This window comes from Oreochromis niloticus, linkage group LG6 (assembly GCF_001858045.2).
Source record: "Oreochromis niloticus isolate F11D_XX linkage group LG6, O_niloticus_UMD_NMBU, whole genome shotgun sequence".
NCBI lineage: Eukaryota > Metazoa > Chordata > Actinopteri > Cichliformes > Cichlidae > Oreochromis > Oreochromis niloticus.
In genome coordinates, this window is record NC_031971.2 from 3,860,747 (window position 1) to 3,875,604 (window position 14,858).

General features: G+C 44.4%; 1 protein-coding gene across 1 annotated transcript; it reads left to right on the forward strand.

Annotated features, from left to right (window-relative positions):
- The first annotated feature begins 482 nt into the window (after positions 1–482).
- Positions 483–12,343, forward strand: vps37c (VPS37C subunit of ESCRT-I). Its single transcript, XM_003456535.5, has 5 exons — positions 483–1,020; positions 1,412–1,521; positions 3,553–3,724; positions 5,614–5,696; positions 7,937–12,343. Exons 2-5 carry the CDS (start codon positions 1,429–1,431, stop codon positions 8,651–8,653), a joined length of 1,065 nt encoding a protein of 354 aa, XP_003456583.1. The 5' UTR covers positions 483–1,020; positions 1,412–1,428; the 3' UTR covers positions 8,654–12,343.
- The last annotated feature ends 2,515 nt before the right edge of the window (positions 12,344–14,858 follow it).

Sequence of the window (14,858 nt, forward strand, 5' to 3'; positions counted from 1 at the left end):
TATTTAGTCTGTTAATGACAAATCTGCATCTGATCCTGGAACACCATGACATCAACAACACACCTGTGCTGTCGTCAACAGACAAGTTAGGAAAACATAACATTTGAAGACAAGTCTCGAAAAAATACTACAATAGCCTATTATTAGTATTAATAATATAGCTATTACTGCTCACAAACTCGTATGCGATATGAGTCAAATATGTGAGAGCTCGCTTTTATGGATTTGGTGGTGTTTTTGCCGCTGTGGAAAGTGGAGATCACAGCAGAGGACGGAACATTACCGTCACACAGGGGTTTCCCTTATATCAGCTGAGCACCGGACTGTACCATTACCCTGCCTTATGGGGGACACACTAGGGAAAACGGACACAGTTAAAATAATTACACCCAAGTGTGCCCAAAAATGATAATTATCGGGAAGCATTTATAAATACAAACTTCGATGTTGTTAAAGTTCACAAGTGCTGTATTCAGAATATTTGGGATTTCTCCGAATACCACCCGCAATTCGTGTAGGCTTCCAAAAATGGCGGCGGTTTCTGTCAGTGTGGAGTGAAACTTTCCTATTTTTAGCGAAATTCTTCCTCCATTCTAGCATTTTGTCGACTGTAGTCGAGTGTTTATTAAAGTAGGCATCTTCGGAAGACACCGACGTTTGACAGTCGTCGCCAGGACTGAGGGGGTGACTCTTAGCTCCGGTTTTGAGCACCAAATCGCTGAGCTTCCTTCGAAGTTGACGGTAGCTGAGTGCCTGACATTGCGATCATAGCGACTGTTGTCATCGTATCGCTTAGCGCCGAGCCGTCAGGTGAGGTTGGACGTCGGCCGATTAGCAGTAGATAGCTTTGCGGCCAAAGAGCGTCGGAAACAAAGCGGTTGGTGTTTGTGTTTGTGGATCGAGCCGGGGCAGATTACAGATCCTGAGGACGTGTCACGTCACCTGTCAGTGGGAATAAATAGGTGCTGTTGGATGTCACCGCCACTCTGTGCCGCACTGAAATTGGTTTGCTAGCGTCGTGTAAGTACCGGTTCATTTTCACCCGTGTTCCTGCTTCACTGTGCGCCCGGGCAGCTTGTTGTGTTTTGGGGCCTACAGTCACTTGCCTCCATATGCGCTTTTATTATGCTAGCTAGCTGTTAGCCGTCATTGGCTAATTTGTTGTATTATAATTTGTCTAATGGCATATTGCGGGAAAATAACTAAGTACAGTTTCCATATATCGCCTACATCGTGGTGACTTTCTTTAGGGAGCAGCAGCGAGGGACGTGGTTAATGTCTTCTTGATTTTCCGAGCTGGCTCACAGAGCTGTGTGAGCGGCTCATTGCTGCTCAGAGACTGTATATGTCAACTTTCTGTCTCTAAAGAGCGTTTTTAATGTCTCTTTCCTGATTTGTTTATGTTGGACAGCCATCCTGGCAAATCAAATGGAGAAGCTTCAGGACCTCAGCCAATCAGAGCTACAGGAGCTCCTGGACAGCCCGGAGAGGGTGGAATCGATGGCTCTGGAGTCCGATGAGGTGAAACTAGTGCTTCATTCTTCTTCCCCTTTGTCGAAAGGCGGATTAAATTCCCTTAATGAGAATTCAGGAATTTGATTATGTGGCATTGCAGTGACCCTACAACTGGTTTCTAATTTAAATCTCAAACTGTCTATAAAGTTATGGTCTTCCTGCCAAGGTTACATCAGCTCAGTGAAAAGTGATAAAGACTAGGCGGTCAGTGGGAAGGATTTTAGTTTTAAAAACAGTGTTCAGTAGTTGTGTGATATTTTTCTTCTTCAAAATGATAAAGTTAGGAGTTATAATTGTCCTAGAAGTGAGCAAATAGGGATTTGCCTATGTCCCTGTAACCTTTGCTTTGTTTGCAGTTATGCAAAATTGTAGAGTTGAGTTGTACCTAGGAACTTCCTGTTCTTCATCACCTCCTATTTCAAACGACTGACTCATGTCCCCTTGTCTCTGAGCTGGGTCAAACTGAGACCAGAATACTTCAGGTGTTTTTGTTTTTGGTGAAAGTGTTCTGATGATGGCAAATCTCCTGAAATCATTAGGTTAGATACTGACTTTCAACTGCTGATTTGACACAAGCTTGCAGAAACCTGAGCTGCTCAAGGTGAAGAGAGACAGCACAGTCACCTGTGAGAGGAACACGTGCAGAACAGTCTCAGTGGTTTATCTGCCATTTCTTCATTTGTCATCCAGTTTAATCAGATTTTTAAGGACTGAGTGCACGCCAAGATATAGCAGGTTTTCAGGTTAAAGCTTGTAGAGAATCACATTGTCAGTTGTCAGACTGTGTTACGTTTTCATAACTTCAACTGGGAGAAATGGGAACAAATGACGTGCTTTGCAGCATGCTGCTAGCAACAAAGTGCCTGAAGATGTCATTTATAACTTTACTAAGCTGCCTGTTATGTGCAGACACAATACTGGTTCATCCCTTGAGTTAGGCGATTTTTATGCTTGAGTGATTTATAGGTCAGAGTTAGGTGGCTTAACAAACAAAATAACATTCCTCTGAACATGATCAGGTACAAGTACTGAAAACAGCCAGTGTCCAAAGAAAAGCCTGAGAACTGTTGCTCACTTTGAAAATGACACTGCGTGGAAGCAAAATGGAAAGAAATGAGGCGAAGGCTTTTTGGACAACACTTTATGCCAGCCTGACTCCAGAGACACTTTCAAACATGCTGTTAATCCCAGAGGCCAACAGAAGTTTTCCACTGATGAATGTGTAGTATTGAGTCAGTAAATAATGACACTGTGACACAGTTTCCTTTGAGTTCTAGTCGTCTCATATTAAGACTGTTGTGAAAGTCGAGTGATGTTTTTGGGTCGTAATCATGGAAAAAATGTCCCCATAGCTGTGCGTCACAAAATAATAAACATTATATACTAACGCATGAAAAACAGCAGTCAGATAAAACTGGTAAGCTGTGCAGAGAGCAGACGGGTCAGGGCAGCAGAGCTGTCCCGTCCACCTGATCCCACCAAAGTCCAGACCAGGGCTGGATCCTGGTCTGGACTTTACTGAACGCAGCATTAGGAAAGTTGTTCAGGTGTTTCACATCACAGGGCTATACACACAAATACACAGGCTCGTGTTGAAACTGTAAAGATATCTCTCAGCTGTACACCTCTCTGTGCTCGGCTGTGATGCGTACTCTGCCACACAGTACAGGAACAGGAAACGCACAGACTTATGTCAGCCTAACAAACTTATTTACTGCAGTTATTTTACAAGCCAAGAACAAGATGGAGCATCCGGCTCATTTCCAGCACACACGAGGCTCCTGTGTTAGTCACTGTGGTTGCAGTAGTACTTTTGATATGACTCTATATTCTACACGAGGATAATCTGCTGACATCCTTCCACCAAGTCAGTCCATTGTTCGGTCTTTTAAAGAAGACTGCTGAGTCTTACTTAATGCCACATTTCAGTACTTGTATATGTGGTAATGCAGACACACTGAAGAATTTACATAGACATGTGTTTGATGCCAACACTTAAAGTTATAATTCCCATTGCATTACATGCTGTTGTTTCAGATCCAGAACATCCAGCTGGAGAGAGAAATGGCTTTGGCATCAAATCGCAGCCTGGCTGAGCAAAACCTGGATATGAAGCCTCGCTTGGAGTCACAGAAGGAGCTGCTGGTGGAGAGATATTCTCAACTAGAGGCAGTCAGAGAAACCTATAGACAGCACTGCTCCCTGAAAGGTAGGGGGAGGGATGAACACTGTGCACACTAGTGACTGCACCTGACTCACTGTGTCACTGAGTAAGTTTTCATCACTTCTGATGAACACATAAAAGCCACAATGATTATCAAAAAAAAGTTAAAGTAGATTTGTCTTTTTGGAAGTTGACTTTAAATGTCTAAAATGGGAAATGGACTGATTCATGTACAGCACTTTTCTCCTCTCTCGGAGCTCTTAATACAACATTCACACACATTCACACACATTCACACTCTGATGGATGAACTTGAACCTGGTTGAGTATCTTGGCGTGCAGACTGGAGGAGGCAGGGATCGAACCACCAATCTTCTGGTTAGTAAGTGACCTATAGTGTCACTGAGAAGTGTTTCTCTGTTTTTGTTTTTCATCTGATGGGGTGTGGTTGTCAAACTGTTCCTATTTTTCGGTCTGTTATAGGATTTCTCTCTCTCTCTTTTTTTTTTTTACATAGGTACACTTGGTGTCATTTTACACATTTATTTCTGACAATTTCAGAGTCGTGCATCATTTACTACAGCAGTGTTTCTCTATCGTTTAATGTGTAGTTAAACACACAAAGTGGAGTGTCACTGGTCAGGGTCAGGTGATAATGTAAAATGAGTTTGACATCTACTAAAATTAAAGTCTCAGATGACTCTGAATCCCGGTGACCTTGACTCTCAAAATCAGAGGTCAGCTTTTCTGAAAATCACCTAAGATTTTCGCATTTATTCCACAGGTGCTCCTAGTAGGAGGCTGGCAGTGACAGGGCCCTGGGTGTAGTAGTAGTACACACAGTGTGGGGACTGGACCCATTCTTCACCGTGGCCCCTAAAAGCCTTGCTTTATGTCACTCAGGATTTTATTATTGATGCATTTCTCTCCTGCATCCGTATGTTTGAAGTGCCTTTGGAGAAGATACCCCAGGTACTCTTTCATGCATCCATCTACGTTTGCATGTGAGGGTGTTAAAATGTGTCCATGGATGCAGCTCAAAGTTCAAATGTCCTTGAAGTGTTAGGTGAGAGTGAAAAACACCTTATAAACGACAGACCATGTACCATGGGCTAAACTAAGACCGGGTGGGACAAACCTTATGGACCTGATAGTGTAGTCAGATGCAGTTAAATGAGTGAGTCAGTAATAAACAATCACCTCAGTGAAGAAGGGTTCCCAGTTTGAACCTGATGAAAAACCTGCTTGGGAGGCTAACTGGTGATTTGAAAGTGGCTCATTGTGTGACAGTACATGGTTATCTGTGTCTGTGTTTAAAAAAGCCAATCAAAAACAGCAGGGAGCGCCAGTTTCAGAGAGCTGAGTCAAGGGCAAAGCAGTCTATATGTGCCGAATACATACAAATCCTAATAAACTGGCACCAGATGAATGTGCAGTGTTGTAGTGAGTCGTAGTTCTTCCTCCACCTGCACAGTGCTGTGCAGGAGCTGTCAGATAGATGGATCAATACATGAGGGGACCATGTCCAGTCCATGGTACCTCTTTAGTATTGAGTCTGTGTACAGCCACCGAGCCAGAGTGAGCGAGGCACTGTGTGTAAAATGGTTCATTCAGAATTTGTATAAACCCTCTTGATTCAAAGCTGAAAGTGTGCACTTCAGCACTGTTATTGAATGTTTGTTTGGAAACAGCCTGCAGAATCTCTGTCCTTAACAGGTGGACTTGTACCTGTGCAGCCCACCCAGGTAAAGTCTATTTGTGGGACACACAGGTGGGAATTTCCCAGCATGCCTCTCAGTTTGCCTTTGTTTTTAATCTCTCACCATTATAATAATGTGACTCCACAGCTCTCATCAGTCTGAGGATTTAATGCTTCCATCATCAGACACGCCCAGGCTCATACTCAGTCTCTTTCTAACTCTTGCTCTCCTCAGATGGCATGGCAGGTCAGGTGTCTCCAGAAGCACTGTTCTCAAGACTACAGACAGAGGGCAGCAAAACAGAAGAAGAGTCAGAGGTCAGTGATGGACTGTCAAACATGTTGCAGGTGCATCATTTAATGTACAGGCAGACGCTTCGATGTTTTTAACGTGGGGTCAGCATGTTCAGGTAATATGAACGAAAGGCAACAGTTTAAAGTTCAGTTCTAAACGACGACGATCACGAATAGATTAAAGAGTTTCCTGAAGATGGGATGTGTTGTTTCTTATGAGTTTCTGCATGCATGCAGACATGACAGTGTGGTGGAAGTCAGTGTGTGGGCTCAGGAGCAGCGTTTCCTGCTTCGCCCACTAATGCATGTACCACTTGATGAAACATTGATGAGTTTTAACTTGGATTTTTGAGGCTGTTTCAGATGGACTGAACTGTTCTGTGGTCTGACCAATCAGAATGATTTTTGATTCCACCGTCTCTGAGATGGAACAGATAGACCACCTGGTCTGATATCATTACACAATGCATTCTGCATCTATGATGGGCTGTGCATTAGTGCACATGGTACGGTGATTTGCTCCTGAGTGAAGAGCCAATTAATGCTGACACATAAATGCAGGTTTTGGAATCACACATATCACCATCAGATGATGTCTTTGGTTCAGAAGGTCTCAGCCTGTGAACATCTATGCCAGTATAAAGTTAGTTAGTCTGTTTAGGAGGTGACCTGCTCTGCCAGCTGAGCTACAGCCACAGGTGTCAGGATGTGGTCAGCTTTCACTGAAGTGATCAGACTACAACTGGCTTGGGAACACTTTGTTGTCCCCGTGGAAGAGCTGGAGGGATGGGCATCTGAGCTGCTGCCTCTGGTACCCAGCCCGTGATAAGCAGCAATGGATGGGTGAGCTGGGATTATACTTCCCAAGAGCTCACTATGCTCCAGTCAGATGTGAATGACGTAAACGTCACCATCAGGCAGCGAGTGTGAGGGTCCGCGTGACCTCCTGATGACTGTGTGCGACATGATCTCTGCTCCTCCTCCTGATGCCTGTAAATATGTGACCCACCTGTTTGTGGTAGGATGGTGGAGACTAGGGTTGGGCAATATGTAAAAATTTTCCAACCGACAATCGTCAGTCCAATAATCGACGATGGGTGATATATTCACGCATGCACAGACTTTTTGATGGGCGCAGCAATGTAAATATGCACGGACTGATTTGCGTGTTTACGACACAGAAGTCCAAACATGGACGAACTAATTTCCAAAAACAATTAGGGCCGTCAGCGTTAACGCTGCATTAACGCGGTCATCATGATTAACGCGATTAAAATCTGGAGTGCAGAATGAACAAACTTTGGACAAACTGCCCGAAATGCGTTGACAGAGACATTTCAGGGATTTTGACTCAGTCTGTCATACAATCGCGTTTGTTGTGATGACAGCGCATTAACGCTGACAGCAATAAAAAAATATAAAATCACCAATTTGGGATGAAAAGGGTAAACCTAAGGATGTAACCAAAGCGGTGTGTCACTTGTGCAGACATATAGTGTGAGCAAAGTACTGAAACATGACTAACTTGCATGAGCATGTACGTGTCCACCATCCAGCTGAGTATGCTGGGCTATCACCAGCTTCTGCAGCTCCAACAAGCATTTGGGCGCACTCTGAGGAGTGGGCATTTGCTGACAGATGAAAGAGGGTGCTGTTAAAACAGCGCTATTATTATTTTTTTTTTCTGTTGACTGCTTCTATTAGCTCCATCATTATTAGCAAGCCTACTCATGGGCAAATAAATACATAAGTCGTCCGTGTGAAAACGATTGCCAATGGGCTCAGCCTATCGGCGATAGTCGATATATTCATCCAATTGCCCAACCCTAGTGGAGACCTGTGGTGTTGTTTGAACAGCTTGTGTCTCTGTGCTGTGTTTTGGATTAGTTGCTTCATTCATGAGGAAATTCAACTAAAGACTAGCTGGACTAAGTGCGCCCCTGGGCACACTGTGTTATCTAGTTGGGCAGCTCAGCAGTGCAGACCTATCCGAACTAGAAATGCTTTTACTTTGAAGGATTTTGCACTTCCTTTAACAGCGGCTGCTGTTTATCTGGGCTGTGGCCGGCTTTGGGCTTGTTTTCAGGGTGCCGTCACATTCTCACTAAATGGAGTTTAGATGTGCAGGTTGTGAAGCAGTGGGTCCCACCCCACAGCCCACATCATTAGTCTGTGGCTCCTATAAGTTATTTGACCTTAGAGGTAGTTTGATACCTGCTCAGCAGTAAGCATCGCTCATTCGTCTTACCTGTCTCGTTCCGCAGGCTCTAGCAGATGAGTTTCTGGAGGGATCTCTTCCACTGGACTCCTTCCTCGACCGATTCCTCTCCCTACGCTCACTCGCTCACAAAAGACGCGTACGGATAGAGAAACTCCAAGAAATCCTGCGACAGAGGAGCGAGGGCAATACCACCGCCATGACGTCGTCAGCATGCCTGAAAGAGGACTCTGCTACCCCACTGTCACCGTGGGATCAACAGACGACAACAGCAACGACGACGAACCAACAGCAGCCGAGTTCCAAACCTCAGAACGCCTCTCAGCCTGTGTCCGCGTCTGCAGGGGGCTCCTCTGGGCTCCCCTACAGTCCATACCCTGTGTCGGGCCCTACTCCTCCTGCTGTAGTGGCAGCAGCAGGTTCTGTTCCAGCCAATGCCCCGTCACAGTTCCCTCCTTACCCAGGTCCCACTTCACCTTTCCCTCCGGCAGGGAGCTACTCTGGCCCTAGCCCCCCTTTTGGGCCTCCAGCTTCGGCCAGCTGCCCTTACCCGGCCCAGCCCTCCTTTCCTTCGCCACATCCGGGCTCAGCATTTGGCCAGTACACCCCGAGCCACACTCAGAGTGGCCCTGCGCCCTACCCGGCCTCCTACAGCTACGGGGGCTACAGCTACCCATCCGGGCCTGCCTATTCCAATTCTCAGTCAGCACCAGGGAGACCCATGTACAGACCGGGATATGGAGTTCCACAGCCGTACTCCTGAAAGCACTACTGCTCCACTGTCTCTCTTCTTCTTAAATCTTTCCTCCTTTGCTGTCTCACCATTTTCTCTTCCCTCACTCCTGCTCTCCTTGCCCTAATCCTGCTCTCCCTGTCCTTTCTCCGATGCTCCCAGACTCAAAAGGTCTCTCGCTTTACTTTGTTGCACTATTTCTCTAATATCAGTCTGTCTCTGTTTATTTCTTTGCCCTTCCTTTGTCGACCCACTAACTCCCCCCACTCTGGTCTCAGGTTGTTGCGTTTGTGTTTAAGTGTTCAAACACTGTCTCTGGTTCACTCACCTTCTTCCTTCTGCACATCGTTGTCTCCTCCCTCCTCTTCCGTGTCATTAGTGTGTGTGTGTTGCTGTTTGGCAATCAGAAAGTCCTTATAGACACAAGTGCACTCCCCCTTATGACAAATACATGGCAAGAATCACACTCTGACAGTGTCCCCATCCCCTGCCATAATCTGTGTGGTTCACATTGCTTTCTGTGAGCACCGACGAGATATGGAAGCTTTATGTTCTGCTTTGATGACCTCTGGGCTCAAACGATGCCCTTAAAAAGGAGAAGGCCGGTACACAGTAAGATTCTTACATGAAGTTAAAGCGCAGGGTCTGAAGTTCCCATATTCTTATCTGTAGCTGCCCGGATATTCAGCTCTTCCAGTTGCAGGCGAATGTGAATGCGGCCACTTTGTTTCCGTTAACCAAAGAAACTTCTGCTGATGACACTGCTTTCATTCCTCTTCCTTTCATTAGTGTTTGACAGAGGAAGCAAACTGCAGCAAGAGATGTCACAGTACTACGTTTGTAGTAGTGCACACCAATGCCAGTAGCATTCTAGATACCCAAGTAAAAACACCCGGTGACTATCTCGACAGCAGCAGCAGCAGTGTTTGTAAGGACAGACGAGAGCACTGCTCAGTGTGCACTGCCCCTTTAAAACAAGAGCCCACAGTGTGTTCCCTACAGTACACTACATAGAAAATACCAAGTGTATTTTCAGGTCACAGTACATGTACAGCATTTGGTATGGAAGCTACTGTAAACATTGGTGCTGTGACGTCCCCAGCTGCAGCTGTGTCAGCGTCTTCTCCTTTCAGCCCTGCTTAAAACACTCGAAGAGGAAACAGGCAGACTTGGGAAAATTCTTCAGATTCCTGATCCCGACTGTGATGTCCTTTCCTACTTTTCTGTACAGTCAACAAACATGTCTGTTTCTGTGAGTGGAAGCCTAGCTGGAGATGACTCACAGGGCTGGTTTGTGCAGCACTAGCTGGAGAACCGACACTGTACGCAGGTTTCTGGTTTTCTCCGCACATCTTCATGATCCTTTGTTTTGTTTTGTTTCCAATAAGTAATTGAAAGGGAAACCCAGGAAGGGTCGCTTGTCAGAACGGTCACTAACAGGAGACTAACGGTCACACTCTTAATTTCCTTATAAGCATGTCTTATCATGGAGAAGCTGACACAAAGGGATTAGTTGGTGTCACTCATGTTGCTGTGCACTCCCTGCACCTCTCTGATTGGTCCGTGGAGGCTCTCCAAAGTCGAGCTTTGTGTACGTGTGCCTGCTGGCTTCAAACACTTTGGCGCTGTAGACCATCGTAGGTGAGGTGGAGGTGTTGAAGGGAATTTAGTATGGGTGTATTTTTAAACTGAAGTGCCAATATTGTGACAGACAAACGCGTAAATCTCACATTTCTTTGGTGACGAGCTGTACCTTATGTCCCTCGAAGTGATTGAACTGAATCTAAAGTGATCTGGGACTCAGAAACACTGCACCGCTATTAACGCTCCAGAAAGCTGCATTAGTGAAGCGAGCTCAGAGTTTAGGCGACTGAGTGATGATGATGATGCTGTTAAAGAGGGGGAGGAATCCCAGTGTGGTTGTGCAGCGGAGAGCAGTATGCAGAAATCCTTTTTGTTTCAGTGCATGTCAGAGACTTAAAGATTTCCTTTTAGAGCAAAGTTGAACCTGCTGGATTATTTAATCGAGATGCAGCTGTTAATCAAAACACAGTAAATCTGCATCATAGCTGCAGGCCGGACCTGTGCAGTCAGTACCTCAAGACAGGCTGTGCAGGCTTCAGCTGAGAGCTGGCTAATGCTAGGGCGAGCACTGTGCGGATACATTCAGTCATTACCGTAGTAGCCAGTGTGAGCCACGCTTCTTCAGATGTCACATGATTTAGAAGAAGTTGGATATCAGCTGACTTCCCTGCCAAGGTCAAAGATCACTGTTCATTCTTCCTGGTTTAAGAGCTGTCGCTAAGACTGCTAGCACAAAGGCTTTTACAGTGGCAGTAGCAGGTGCTGTGTTCAGTCAGTCAGCAAACACTCTTAAGTCTGGAGCAGTCACTGTACACTCAGTGACACAGAGGTTTCTATGGTGTTTGGAGAGGTCATTTATTTTTTATTTAACCAGGTTAGTATAACCAACCTCGGTCCTCCGCCTGTCTGAAAGAGCCTGTGATGGACGGCTGACTGTCAGAAAGAAAGCAGAAATATAAAACGGCTCGCTGTGGTGAAGGAGAACATGCTCCACCACAGAGACGAGCATCAGACTTGCTGTAAGGTCTGCTGGAAACAAAGATGGAAGGTTTGCTGTTCTGAACAAGAAGGAGGGAGTCTGATGAAACGGTCACTCGTATACCATCTGCACATAGAAAACACTGTGAGGCACAGGTACAGTCAGCTGTTGAGTGTAACTGTGACCTGCCCTGTCTGTTACTAGCCACAGAGCGCTAACCCATGGCAGTAAGGTTCTCTTTATAAACAGCTCGCTCACCATGCTGATGTCTGTCACAGAGCAAAGACACTGAAGGAAAGAGACCAGCATTAGCTCCTCTGCAGGGAACCATGTACCCCGAGGGCAGTGACTGGAAATGTGTTTTAAATGTTTCATGGCAGTAGTAGATGGAATTGGCAGTTCACTGTTTTTCCTGGTTTTAAGATTACTGCGGACTCTGAATTTATTAAATGCTTGATAGAAACTAACATATAAACAAATATTTCAGCATTAGGTGAATTTGTCTTTTATAAAGGGTGCCTTACTCCTCATAGGTAAATATGGGCTGTAGCTGACACAGAGTGCATGTGATGGCTCACCTGAACCCAGCTCTCAGTACCTCAGACGTCCACACAGTGGCACCAGCTGACAGACTGGCGCCGTCTGATTGGATGAGAGCTGACGTCCCGATGCTGCACCTCTCTTGGTGCTAACGTCGCCCTCTTGTGTTACCTGTGGGGTCTTACTGCGCACACACACACACACACACACACACACACACACACACACACAAACAGCAGATGTCTCACTGGTTTCAGTTGGTTTTACGTGAACACGAGTAGGTGACTGCTTCACATAGAAATGCTGCAATACCCCGAGCATGACGAGCTTTCATATACAATGAAGACATGATGATGGTGGTGGTGGCTTTGTCCTGAGGACTTCAGTGTTGTTAGGAAAAATGACAACAATAATAATAATAGTTTTACAGTGTTTTAGAAAAAGCACAAGGCAGATGTCTTAATATAGTTAGCATTAATATTCTGGAGGGAAATATCAGATTGATTTAATGGTTCTGATCTGGAGGAATTCTATATTACTGATGATGTAGATGGAAAAAGAGAAACAATGTTTTCTTTCTTGTTTTGGTTGTGAATAATTAAACAAGTTGATTTGAAGTAAAATGCTCAGAGTCTTTATTACGTTAGGATTCATTGAATTTCTGTGTGGTGCATCGAGTCTAACAAAAGGTTGGGATGCTGTAGAGAATGAAAATGAATCTTAAATGTTATCCAAACATTCACTCATCACAAAGTTAGGAGTGTAAAGTTCTCTAATACCAAGAAAACCCTGTTTTAACTGGATCAATGAGGAGCCACTGATATCAAGACAAGGAAGCTCCTTACCATGAGTGGAGGGTTTTACACCAGGACCATGAGACTGCACGCTAAGTGGAAGGAAGGAGGCCGAGGACTGGAGAGGATCCGGGATGGAAACACAAACACAGGAAGATGGCGTCCAAGTGTAGTGTTCTTACTGACAGCAGAAACCTGAGAATGAAGGAGAGGAGCCATTGTGGAAGGACGCAAGACTCCACAGCATGCACCACTCACAGACAGCGGCTGGACTCAAACAGTCTTAAGGACGCCAGAGCCTCCTCAGATATTTTAAGGATGTACTTCACAAGTTTCCCTTTTTAGCACTTTGGGATTCACCTTATTGGTGTAAAATTATTATTTTATGGCTGTCAAAGTGTTTTCTTTCATTTCTCATAGACTCGAGTACAGAAATGGGAACACATGATGTGTTTTTTGACAAAGTTACTAAAGATACATTTAAAAATGATACATGGTGCAATTTTCATGCTTGAATGATTCATAGATCAGTGTCAATGTGCAAAAAACATTCTTCTGATCATGTCTGAGGAACTAATATGTCAATAAATGTTACATCCTTCACTTCAGTACGGTTTTTCAAAGACTTTTTCATTTACAATTCTTTTGAGATGGAAGGGTTAGTGAGTTTTGTTGTATACGCTGCTAACGCTGTTCCCAAACATCACGTTCTTGCCTAAGAGATTGATACGAGCTCGTGGATGTGCTGTGGTTGATGGTTTGTGAAGCACATGACGCCAGCTCCTGTGAGGGGAAAATGCTCAGACATTTGGGAAATTCAGTGCAGAGAGGAGTAGGAGTTGAAAGTTGTGGGGTTTTTGTCGTATCTACGGCGCCGTAAACCAGAGGCGGAGAATGAGAGAAAACGAGAGTGACGAAGATGACTGAGTAAAGTAGTGTGCAAAGTCCACGCCGAAATGAATCAACAACACAAGATATTTTTGTTTGTCACAGAACCAAAGGATGATGTCTGAGTTCACTTAGTCACAGTTCCTGCACAAACATGGTTCCGCTCACAGTGTTTGTGGAAACTTATCATCTTATCTTGTTGTGTCATAATTTATGCTCGGATCTTTGCGCATGTTGAAGTCTAAGGAAACGCTAATCTGCTGCTAACATGACGGCACACACACTAATAAGGGCCTCCAGATACTGCTGTGTGATAGTCACTGCTCACGTTTAGGCTGTGTGAGGAAATGTAGATGTTTTTGTCACATGTACACAACACATCATTGTTTAAAAAGCCGCAGTGATTATAGCACGTTATACACCATGTCTCACTTTCCTCTATGTGAATCTGACATTCACACTCTGATGAAATCATTTTAGCATGCAGACGGCAGCAGCCGGGATCAAACCACCAGCCGTCCCATTAGCAGATGAGTAGCTCGACCTGGTGAGCTACAGCCACCCCGTCCCTACCTGTACTATTTATATTATATGAATTTTTACGTTGGAACATTGTAACTGCCTTCATGTCTTATACTGAAAGATTTCTGACAATGTGCTTGATATTTACGTTCTGCAGCTGTAGCTCGCTGTAAGCAGCACAGCTCTCGTGTTTCTCCAGTGCAGCCGATTACAGTTCTTCATATCAGCGTGTACTCTGAGAGCTCACTGTTAATAAAATGTAAATATATATATGTATAGATAGATATTTATAATAAACACATTACATTTATTATAACCTGGTATAAACATTTTAATTTGTCATGTGTGAAAACGTTTACATTCATGACCACAAACAGCCAACTTGATGCTCGGCTCTGCTCCAGCAGCCAAACTGTATTCACCCCCAGTCTGTGTCTGCACACAGCATGGTGTGCTGACACCTGACACATACTGAGTGTGCCGTACTGTGAGCACTTTGTACTTTGTGTCAAAACTTTGTAGTAAGTTTGGTTTTTTGTCTTTACAGTTTGCTAATAACATGGCTGTACTGTTTTTATTCTTCTTCATGCTGCAGCGTCCCTTTGGAGGGTGACGGTGAACGACTCTCAGCACCTCTATTTATAAAGCACTTTAAAGTCAAACGTTGTGCTAAACATAGACAAATAACATAAACAGAAAATAAAATCAAACATGTTAAAAATAGAGAATTAAAAAAAGTCAACACTTGATTTTACTCTAATATATATTTTTATTATTGTCAAGTTTACATTACCAACAGGCTGCACAAAGTACTTTACAATGTGAAATACCACTAAAATAAATAAATGCACAACAAAGATGCAGAGAAGAAAAAATAAAAATGAATAAATATGCTGTGTGAATTTTAGACATCATGTGACTTTATGCT

Excerpts from the sequence above, each read along its gene's own strand:
- vps37c (XM_003456535.5), top strand. The coding sequence starts at position 1,429 with ATGGAGAAGCTTCAGGACCTCAGCCAATCAGAGCTACAGGAGCTCCTG. Across the intron at positions 3,725-5,613 it reads ACAGCACTGCTCCCTGAAAG|ATGGCATGGCAGGTCAGGTG; the intron begins GTAGGGGGAGGG and ends TGCTCTCCTCAG. Across the intron at positions 5,697-7,936 it reads AAACAGAAGAAGAGTCAGAG|GCTCTAGCAGATGAGTTTCT; the intron begins GTCAGTGATGGA and ends CTCGTTCCGCAG.